The 11,088-nt window shown below is 52.9% G+C and overlaps 1 protein-coding gene across 1 annotated transcript in view; it reads left to right on the top strand.

Annotated features, from left to right (window-relative positions):
* Positions 1–3,876: 3,876 nt before the first annotated feature.
* Positions 3,877–11,088, top strand: part of ZAN (zonadhesin) — a 29,531-nt gene continuing 22,319 nt past the window's right edge. The window contains exons 1-12 of the mRNA XM_029221275.1: positions 3,877–3,937; positions 4,424–4,570; positions 4,712–4,983; positions 5,161–5,248; positions 6,048–6,200; positions 8,105–8,269; positions 8,607–8,698; positions 8,882–8,960; positions 9,052–9,198; positions 9,731–10,002; positions 10,312–10,396; positions 10,872–11,088. The exon at positions 10,872–11,088 is cut by the window's right edge and continues 248 nt beyond it. Coding sequence (XP_029077108.1) covers positions 3,877–3,937; positions 4,424–4,570; positions 4,712–4,983; positions 5,161–5,248; positions 6,048–6,200; positions 8,105–8,269; positions 8,607–8,698; positions 8,882–8,960; positions 9,052–9,198; positions 9,731–10,002; positions 10,312–10,396; positions 10,872–11,088 — 1,778 coding nt within the window. The remainder of the gene's footprint in view (positions 3,938–4,423; positions 4,571–4,711; positions 4,984–5,160; positions 5,249–6,047; positions 6,201–8,104; positions 8,270–8,606; positions 8,699–8,881; positions 8,961–9,051; positions 9,199–9,730; positions 10,003–10,311; positions 10,397–10,871) is intronic.

Here is an 11,088-nt window from a genome sequence, read left to right as displayed (position 1 = left end):
CACACACACACACACACACACACACACACACACACACACACACACACGCTCATCTATCCTCCAACTGTCATGCTCCCTCTAAGCTTGAACATTCCCTCTTCCTGGAATGTGCCTTCCCAACTTCTTTGCCTAGTTAACATCTCTTGGTATTTTTTTTTTGGCCACACCGCGTGGCATGGGGGATCTTAGTTCCCCGACCAGGGATCGAACCTGCACCCCCTGCAGCGGAAGCTCAGCGTCTAACCGCTGGACCGCCATGGAAGTCCCTCTTGATACTTCAGAAAGCCCCTCAGGTGTCACCTCTTGCCAAAAGCCTTCCCCAACCAGCTCCCTTCCCTTCCTGTCATCAGTGACCTGAGTCACGGATTCCTTTTCCACGCTCCGCTCCGTAGCAAAGCACTTATCTGTCCAGCCCCAGGAATGCACATTGATACAGCTGTCGAGCCTGGCAGAAGGTGGGAAGGGGTGGGCGGCAGAGGGAGGGCTAGCATTGGCAGGGCTGGGAGGTAGGGACTTGCTGGCTGTGGGCAGCACCACCAGGGAGCTCGCCTGGGAGGGGGGCTCCTGTGACCTTCTTGCCAGCAGAACCTTCTCCATTCACCTGCTACTTCACAGATAAAACGGAAGCCGCTAGATGTGCACCGGCATGGTGCATCCCCCCACCGCCCCCATCACAGAGCTGGCTTTTGCCCCTCCTGCCGTTTTCGTTCTGAGCTCTTCCCACCCACCTTCCCATGAGTATTTATACAGGCTAAAATTTCTCTTATTTTGAAAAGACCTTACCTCGTCCTAACTTCAGCACCTGCCCTCCGAGTCTCCTCTAGATGGCCAAACAGCCCCCAAACGCTGTCCCCTCCTGGTGGGATTCCTTCTTCAACTTCCGCTCCCTCCTTGAACCCTCCAGTCTGATTTCCTCCCAACCAGGCCCCTCAAATGGCTTTCACTAAGGTCCCTATAATGAACCACACCCGTTACACAGGAAGGCCTGGAAACATCCTTGTCGTGCGCATAAGTATGCAGAATGCATGGAGAGCCCGGCCACCCTCTCCCGGAGGGAGCCACCATGAACAGCTGTCTGTGTGTCCTAGTTCCATCTCTACACCTCTACTCAAAACACGTGCATATGAAATTAACACAACATTGTAAATCAACTATATCTCAGTAAAAAAAAAAAACTCATCTGTCTATGGGCCCTTGGGTTGCTGTCACCTTTTGGCTATTTTGATAACGCCACTATAAACATAGGTGTACAAGTATCTGTTCAAGTCCCTGCTTTCAATTCTTTTGGGCATATACCCAGAAGTGGAATTGCTGGGCAATATGGTAATTCTACTGTCAATTTTTTGAGGAGTGCCATTCTTTTTAATACCTGTATAATATTCCTTTGTATAAATAATATTCCTTGAATATGATCCAAACACACATCTCCTGGCAAACATTTAGGTAACCTCGATTTCTTTTCCTATTGTAAATGATGCTGCAATTAACGTCTTTAAGGTATGTTCATCTTTGTGAAAATACGCACGTATTTATGTGGGAAGATTCCTACAGAGTTATCGCTGGGTCAAAGATAAGCACATTTGAAAGTTAAACGGTCATTGTCAAATTATCTTCTAAGACGTTTTCACCAACATGCAGTCTTAGCATCAATGTATTTTAGTGTGTCTACCTGCATTCTGGCCAACACTCAATGCTTCAATCTTTTAAATTGTTGTCAACATGAAAGTTGTAGTTTTGATTAGCATTTCCCTTCTTATAACAGAAGCAGAACATTTAAAAAAATTTTTATTTAATATTTATTTATTTATTTTTATTTGGTTGTGTCAGGTCTTACTTGTGGCTTGCTGGCTCCTTAGTTGCCGTATGTGGGCTCCTTAATTGTGGCTCACCTGCTCCTTAGTTGTGGCATGCAAACTCTTAGTTGTGGCACTCATGTGGGATCTAGTTCCCTGACCAGGGATCAAACCCGGGCCCCCTGCATTGGGAGCGTGGAGTCTTAACCACGGCACCACCAGGGAAGCCCCAGAAGCAGAACATCTTTTCCAACGTATACTGGCTGCTTGTAGGTCTTCCTCTGTGACTTGTCTTTTTCAATTCTTTGCCAAGAAGCATTTTCAGTCCTCACTTTACTCCATCTTTCCGTCGCCTTCGATACTGTTGCTAGCTATAGAACTTTAGGTTTGAAATGGTTTTCTGTTGGAATTCTGCAGACAATGTTCCACTGCCTCATAGAATCCGTGGTTGCTAGTGAAAAGTCCCGTGTCATGCTGATTCCTGATCCTTAGTACTGACCTGCTTTCTTCTGTCTGAAAGTGTTTAGGATCTTCTCTTCAGCCCTGATGTTCTGAAATTTCATGACGTGCCTTTCATGGGTCTCTCTGCATTCATCGTGCCAGACCCCTTTTAATCAAGAGGCTCATACATCTGTTCTGGGAAATCTTCTTCTGTGGTTTTTCTTAAGTAATTTCTTTTCCTTTGTTCTTTCTTTTTTGAACCCTTCTGGTTGAATGTTAGGCTTCCTGGACCAACCCTCCAAGTCTCTCCCTTCTGTCTTTCTTTCCTTCTCTCTTGCTCTCATTTTGATTTCTCTTGATTTCAATGTGTAACTCTTCTACTGGCTTTTAAATTTCGGCGCTCATAGTCCTCATCCCCAGAGCTTTCTTGTGTTCTCTGTCCAGTGCTCATGACATCCTCAGGAGGGTGCCAAGCGAGGGGGGCGGGGTGAATAAGGTGGCCTGAGCCCCTCACTCTGCCCTTCTCCTCTCCCCTGAGAGCTGCTTCTGAGGCCCTGCATGGCTCCTCCAGTCTGGACTCTGCTGCTGCTGCTGGCGGCTGCCTGGGGCCAGGGCCTCATGCCTGCCCCTGCCCGGTAAGCTGGGCTCAGGGGGCAGCTGGGGGTGGCTCTGAGGAAGAGCGAGGGGCGAAGCTGGAAGGGGCAAGTGGGCTAGCGATGAAGGGCACGGCCCTGGTAAGGAAGGCGGGAGTGATGGGTGTGAGAAGCATGCTGAACAGGAGTGGGTGGAGCCCCGCAGCCCACAAGCCTGGACCTGAGACGCGTGAGCAGCTCAGTGGGAGCAGGACAGAGCTGAAGGGCGAGGAGAGAGGAAGGAGGTGCAGAGCCGGGGAGACAGGTCTGAGCATGGCAGGGGAGGAGAGAGAGGTCGGGCCCTCAGAAAAAGGACAACACCCAGGGCAGACCCAGCGGACAGACAGACAGCAAGTAGGAAGCAGCAAGAAATGATGGGTGGCTTGGTGTCCTGGAGCTTGTTTGAGGGGATTTGAACGAGCAGGACTTGAACTACTAAAACAAAGGGCTGTTCTACGTGGCCCACACCACCTGGAAAAGGGCAGTTGGCTTCTCTGTGGAATTTCTAAGGTGTTGCTCATCTGTGTGTTCAGTTGGGGCAATACCATCCCTGACACCTACCTGGCAACATGGGACCCATACAGTCCCTACTCTGTGGGGAAAACTTGGGCTATAGCACAGGAAGACCTTGACCTGAAGGAAGGAGATTGCTCAGGGCCAAACGCTTAGGCGCTGCTGCGTGAGAATTCCCGTACAAAGAAACTGGTTCTTTCTCATGCGAGAGAACCCCGAGTGACATCCAGGGCATAGAGGGGTGGAGGGACCAGTGGGGATGTGAGGAGCTTGGAGGGGAGATGCTTTCTAGGAGACAGATGACAACTTAAGGTGAGAAGGCTGTGAGTGACCTTTTTGAAAACCTTCAAGTAAATATATGTCACTGCATACACGTTGATACAATATGGATAAAAAGAAAGGAACAATCCTCCAGAAAGCTCACAGTCCTGGAGGCTTAACAGTTCTTGGTAACGACGAGGATCACATTGTTTCTTTTTCTCTCTGTCTCCAAATCAATGCCAAGGAAAGAGAAGCCTCTGGATTGGAAGCCCGTCTCTCGCAGCTCGAGGGAAAACTGTGAGTTGGAACCCGGGGTTGCTCAGTCCCTCCCAGGGGTGGCCACCCCAGGTGCCCTCAGGCAGGGTGATGACATAAATATGTAATAAATGTGTGAAGGGCAGCCCTCAGAGGATGGAGCGGGGAGGGAACCGGGGAGGAGTAGAGTACAAGTCCCGCCTGAAAGATCCACATTCGAACGAACAACAAACGTATGCTACCCAGACAAGCCTGCCTGACCGCGACCTCCGTTTGCAACTCCTGACCTAGTCATTCTGCCCCTCACCGACCCCAGCCCTGAATTTCTCCTAAGAGAAGACTTATTTCTCAGCTTCCCTTTCCCAAATCTCTGCTCTGGACCCTAAATCTTAGTGGCCACTTGGCAACCCTGCTCTGCTTCCCTCCCCCCCCCTCCCCCCGCCCCCCCCCCCACCAGCCCCACTGGCTCTGCAGCCGACCTCCTCCCCTCTGCCCTCTCCTGGTCTCACAGTGGCCCTTTCTTCCCAGCCGTTCTCACCCAGTGTGATTTTGAGGATGACTCCAGACCCCTCTGTGATTGGAGACAAGTGTCCAAAGATGACGGGGCCTGGACTCGGGCCAGTGAGCCCTCCCCCACCAGCAGCACCACACCCCCCGGCGGGTACCCCAATGGAGGTGAGGAAGCCAAAGGTTTAGGGAGGCATCTGGGAGGTGGATGCTGGCGGATCTGGGTGCAGGGAGGCGGCCGGAAGTGATACCTGGGCTCTGGGAAGGGGGGCGGCAGGGCCTCACCATCCCTGGCTCTGCCTCCCCCAGAGGGCTACTACCTGCACATGGACTCCAACACCTTCCGCCCGGGCGGGGTGGCCCGCCTGCGCAGCCCCCCTGTATGGGAGCAAGGCCTCCTGTGCGTGCGCTTCGCCTACTACATGTTCGGGCCGTCGTGGGGCGCCCAGCTCAAGCTGCTGTTGACCACGGACCCCAAGGGCAAGCGCTCCAATGTGCTCTGGAAACACAGGAACACCCAGAGCCCCTCCTGGATACCCACTGCCGTCACGGTGCCCATCGGGCGCATCCTGCCCAGTCGGGTGAGGCCGAAGACATGGCCTGGGGTCCCAGTGGGAATCTGGCTGTGGGGGGTCCAGGAGGGGCTGGGTTGGGACAAGGAGGGGGCACGGGGGCTGGGCCACCTGAATTCAGGCAGGAAAGTGGGAGCCCGAGGCAAAGGGGCTCACAGCGTGGGTGATCCCCCCTCCCTCCCGCAGCTGACATTTGAAGGAGTCAGGGGCAGCACAGCTTATCTGGACATCGCTCTGGATGCCATCTCTATCCGTCGGGGCTCCTGCAGTCGGGGTGAGCCCCCGTCCCTCCTCCTCTTTCCCCCCACGCCTATACATCTGCCCAGGTGGCAGGAGTAAGTAGCTCAGGGACTGTGACCCTGGTTTCTTCCAGAGTTGGGGCGACTTGCTTCCCTTTACCTCCACACCCCACACCTCTGACCCCTGAAGCGGCCACATCTAAAGAGACGTTCTCCTGGAACACAGAATTGTGGTGACACCTGTCCTAGAGTGACCAGCCATTCTGATTTGCCCTGGGCGGTCCCTCTTTTAGCACGGAAGTGCTGCATCTCAGGAAACCCCTCAGTCTCTGGCAAACCTGGACATTTGGTCAACCTGGCTGTTACCCCAGATCTATCCAGAATTAGCACTCTAGGCTGATGTTAGAGATTTGAGGGGAGCGAATTCAAGGGAAGGAACATTCCAGAAGCTGCATGCAAGGAGCCAACACTTACTGAGCACAGGAACTGTGCTAGATGCTCCCACACGGGGTGTAACTTACAACAGGCAAGTGCTGTTGTTCCCAGTTTATCGATGGGGAAACTGAGGTTTGGGGAGCCTAAGTAATCCGTGCCAGGAACACAGCCACTGGGGAGCAAGTCCATATCTGGCTTGCAAGCCGGCCGTGGCTCACACTAGGACCCAGACTGAGACTCAAGAGTTCTGACTCCAGACTGAGGCATACTTTTCTTTTTAAAAAAAATTTTATCTTATATTGGAGTATAGTTGATTAACAATGTTGTGTTTGAGGCATACTTTTCTGAGCTGCCTCCCCTTAGAAAAAGCTAAATCCTTCCTCTTTTCTTTTCCCTCAGTCTGCAAGACGCAAACGTGCAGTTTTGACACTCCAAATGATCTCTGTGGCTGGAGCTGGATCCCGACGGCCTCTGGGGCCAAGTGGGTCCAGAAGAAGGGGTCAACAGGGGTGCTGAACGTGGGGCCTGAGGATGACTTCTCTAGCCCTGGTAGTGAGTAATGGCCATGCGTCTTCCGTCCTTTGACTTTCTGAGCTTCTAGTGACCTTTGCGGGAGTTTACGATGTTTGCCTGACCACCCTACAATAACTCTCTTGGGATGGCCTGGGGCGAACGTCAGCAAGCTCAGACCTCCATCAGCTTAAGTTACAGGACAGAAAACAGATTCTAAGCACCCAGCCAGTTTCCCCCACTGCCACCCCAAAAGCCCTACAGCCGGTAGACCCAACACAGCCGACTCCTCACCTCTTTTCCCTGGCACCCTTCCTTCTTCATTCATCCAACAAATATTTATTGAGCACCTACAATATGCCAAGTCCCAGGCCGTTGAGATGCATCAGCTTACAGAACAGACAGAGGATGGTGGGGGACAAGGAGGAGACAGTTCCTGAAACAATAAAGAAGTAAATTATATAAGCTTTAAGATGACCAGTGCTATCAGAAAAAAAAAAAAAGTTGAACAAAGTAAGGGGATCAGGAGAGCAGGGTAGGGTGGGTTGTAAGTTTTAAATAGGGTGGTCAGAGTAGATCTCAGACAGGTCACATTTGAGCACAAACTTTTAGGAGGTGAGGGAGTGAGGCACGAAATTATCGAGGGGAAGAACATTCTAAGCAGAGGGGCCAGCCATGCAAAGACCCTGAGGTAGCAGTGGCTTGGGGGGTGGGTGTTGAAGTGCAGCAAGGAGCCACGTGGTTGGGATGGAGAGAATGAGCTCAGACAGGTCCTAGGAGGGGCAGACCATTGTCAGGACTGATTGTGGCTTTTATTCTATGTGGATGGGGAGCCTTTGCAGGATTTGGAGCAGAGGAGTGACCTTATCTGACTTACGTTTAAAAGGATCACCTGGGTTTTTTTGTATGAGAATCCACTGAAGGGATGGAGCAAGGACAGAGGCCATTCTTCTCCATCCTTCCCTCCCCCCAAATCCTTGCTCTCCTTCCTCTGATCTTTCCTGCTGCCTGAGGTTTGCTTTCTAGAAAGACCTGGTGAAAACCCCACCCCACGTTCATTCTAAGCCCCTGGAGAACAGGGCAGGGCCCGCCCATCTCTGCATCCCCCTTAGATTTAGCACCAAATCCCGTGCCCAGCAGTTTCAGTAAACGTTGTTGGGTTTGTTTGTTTGTTTTTTTCCATTTTCTCTCTCTTCCTTTTTCCACCTTGCTCCCTTCCTTACGTTTTTCCATCTTTCCTCTTTCTCTCCTGCATCTCCTTTTCCATTTCTCAGACGTCCCAGTATGGACACTTGTTGCGTTCTTTCACCATTTTACTCTTTTCCTCCTTCTTCCCTGTTGGCTCCTTTCTTTTCTCTCGCACTTCTGCCCACTCCCTCCTCTTCAGCCGTCTTCTCTCCCTTTCAGAAGCCCACCTTTCCGGGTTGCACTCTCCAGGCGGAACCCCGTGGGGCGTCCGGCACGTGCGTGCGCGCGGTCTGAGGCCTCTTTAATTCCCCCCTCCTTCCCACGGCTACCAGTTGCGTCACGGAGAGAGGTCCAGGCTGATTGGCTGCGTGAGCTGGCGGCAGGGGGCAGGAGATCCCTGCCGGTCAGCATCAGATCGGGACTCTCACCACTTTGCGTGAATCAGCTATGTCCAGTGGGTTAAGAAAAGGAAGAGGTTGTGACTGTGGGGGGACCTCAAAAGTCTGAATCCAAAGGACAGGATTCTGGCTGCTTCTGAGAGGATGCCGCGTTTCTTGGGCGGCGCCCGCGTCCTCACCCAGACCTGCCAAGCACTTCTGGAAGGAACCAAGGCCTCAGCCAGTCGTGTGATGGGTTTAAGCCCATCTCAGCGCCGGCTGATCCTAGGCAACTGTTAGGGCTCCCCAGGGCCAGGCTCCCTGCCCTCGCAGCCCCTATCCCTGTGCCGTCCCCCACTTTACTGGCCTTTTCCTTCCCAGGTGGCTTCTACATGCTCCTGGACCCCAAGAATGCAAAACCAAGGCAGAGCTCTGCCCTCCTGAGCCCTCTGATCCAGTCCTTCGGCTGCCTGAGCCTGTCCTTTCACTACGCCCTACATGGCCAGTCTCCTGGCGCAGCCCTCATGGTCTATGCTTCTGACTTGGGTGAGAGTGACAACGTCATGGCATTTACACTGTCCTGAGACTCTTCTCCCAGGGTTGGGTTGACGAGGAAACGTGGGGGCATCTCTTGGGGCCTAGGGAAATCTGGGATACTTGCAAGATGATTCTGCGGAGTGGAATTTGGGAGCGGAAGGCACAGGGTTCTGGAAAAATAGATCAAAACGCCAGGAGAGTGAGAGAGAGAAGGACATGCTTGCACGTCAGGGAGGGGAATCCACTCCAAGTGGTCCCTCTGCTACTCATCCTTCTGAGTATAGGGTTGAAGTCATTTTCCAGCCCCCAGTCATCTCACTGCTCTCTTGGGTTCCTTCCATTGTAGGCAGCGGCCGGAAACACACACTCTTTTCAGGACAACCCGGACCCAACTGGCAGCCCATTTCTGTCAATTACACAGGCCAGGGACAGATTCAGGTACAGAGGAGCAGGAGGTGTCAGGTCTCCTTGGACGTGGGAGGCGCACCTGTTATTGACAAGGACTGAAGATCTGGGCCCTGGAAGCCGGGTGCCTGGGTCCCTGAAGAGAGTAAAATCAAATGGAGGGGGCTGAACATTTGGGCTGTTTGCTCACTCCCGGCCCCTTCTCCCTCTCTTCAGTTCACCGTGGTGGGCGTGTTTGGAGAGATCCCAGAGCCAGTGGTGGCGGTGGATGCAATCAGCATTGCTCCCTGCGGGGGTGAGAGCAGCTCTGAGAATGGGGGTTGGGGATGGGGGAGGAATAGAGAGCATGGCCCAGATTTCTCCCATCTCCCATTTTGATCCCCCAGAGAGCTTTCCTCAGTGTGACTTTGAAGATGAGGCCCATCCCTTCTGTGACTGGGTCCAGGCATTACAGGATGGCGGACACTGGACCCAGGGAAGTAAAAACACGCTCATCCAGGGTACAGGCCCCTCGGGAGCCTCCCTTAATGGAGGTGAGGAGATGGAGGACCCCTCAAGCCAACGAGTTACTGAATCTGCTCCCAGCGAGGGGGTGGACTGGTGTGATTGGCGCAAGATGTAGGTGGTGAGGGTCAGCCAGCGGGTGTTTACTGGGAAGCCGCCATGGGGCCAGAGCTGTGGAGGCCACAGAGGTAGAGTGAGCTGAGGCTTCTCGTGGTTCTGGGATCACTTGAAACCCCCAGAAGATCCAGGTATAGTGCTTCATTGAGCCCAAGGCCTCAAAATCCACTGGTCATTTTCAGTCAAGACATTTACTGGTGCAGCCAACAAAGGAATCTGGGTTGCTGGCTTGGTTTTCCCTTTCTTTCTGATCCTGACTTCTTAGTTAGAAGTCTAAAATGAGCAGAGAAAAAAACAAAACAAACAAACAAAAAACCCACTGCAATGTGGAGAGTTTGGGTGTTTGCATCAAATCCCCACTTGGAAAGCAAGATGTCGCTCAAGAAAGCACCAGACTTGTCCTCTGCAGGTTTCTCACCTTGCCTGTTCCCTTCTTTTGCCCAGAGGGTCACTTTGTCTACCTTGAGGCTGACAAGTTCTCCCAGGCAGGCCAGTCTTTCAGACTGGCGAGCCGGACCTTCTGTGCCCCTGGTGCGATCTGTGTGGAGTTTACCTACAACATGTATGGCCTTGGAAATGGCACGAAGCTCAGGCTTCTGCTGGGGAGCCCTGCGGACAGTTCCCCAACTCCTCTCTGGGAACGAGTTGGGTCTCAAAGCGCTGACTGGCTGAACGACTCCATCACCGTCCCTCCGGGACATCAACAGCCCATGCAGGTGAGAGACAGAGAGAGTTGCTCTTTAAGTGTCACCGTGAGGCCAGGTGAGGGGGACATAACGCCTGGGATCAGGGAGCACAACCAGGGCTGAGAGGATGAGACACTGGAAAAACAGCAGAGCAGAGGGTGCTCTGTGTTCCCTGTGAGGCTCTCTGGCTCCTGGAAGGGGCCCGGGCCCCCGTTGCACTGTTGAGGCCAGAACAAGGCGACATCTTAGCAGAGGACAGACCCTCTGCCCGGAGAGTCGCTGAGTTGACGGGGATTCACTTTCATTTCTCTCTTGCTTCTTTCTCCCTCGTACCTTCAGCTGATGTTTGAGGCCGAGAGGGGCACCAGCACCGCCTTCATTGTTGCTCTGGGTTTCATCTTGATCAGTCACGGGACCTGTCAAGGTAAGACAAAACCCCAGGTCCCGGAAAGGGGGCCGTGCTCCAGGATGACCATCTCTTGGGCTTCTCTGCGTGAGCTGCTTAAAATGCAAGTCCTCTTTTGTGCTCGAGTCCTCACGCAGCTTTGTTTCCTATATTCTGCGCACCCGTACCTTCCCAGCCCCATCAGAATGCTTGCTTGAGTGCGTGTGACTTTGATGCCGTGGATTGCTGTGGTCAGACCCCTCACCTAGTGAATGGTGATCCCGAAGGGAAGGTTGATATCCTATTTGTTATTTGTTTCCTGTACCTGGCGCAAGATCGGACATATGTTAGGAACGGTGTTTGTCAGTGTTACCTGAGTGGAGGCTGGGGCGGGGAGGAGAAGGAGAGGTGTGAATGAGTTACTGCTTTGAAGCGCACCCATTCCAATTAGATGTGAGTCAAGGGCGGGGTGGTACGATTCTGACTAAACTCCAGGGATTTATTTTCTTTGCAGGACCTGCATCAGTAGCGCCTCCTTCCAAACCTCCCGTTAACTGCACTGGCCCTCCTGAAACCCCTGTCTGCACAGAGAAACTTGTGGCCCCTGAGGAAACACCCACCGTCCCCACTGAAATATCCACCATCCTCACAGAGAAACCTGTGGCCCCCATAGAAAAACTGACTGTCCCCACCGAAAGGACCACCATCCCCACTAAAAAGACCACCATCCC

This window comes from Monodon monoceros, unplaced genomic scaffold (genome assembly GCF_005190385.1).
Source record: "Monodon monoceros isolate NGI ecotype Baffin Bay Population unplaced genomic scaffold, NGI_Narwhal_1 Super_Scaffold_13, whole genome shotgun sequence".
NCBI lineage: Eukaryota > Metazoa > Chordata > Mammalia > Artiodactyla > Monodontidae > Monodon > Monodon monoceros.
Note: the sequence above shows the minus strand (reverse complement) of the source record. Positions and strands in the feature narration are given on the sequence as shown.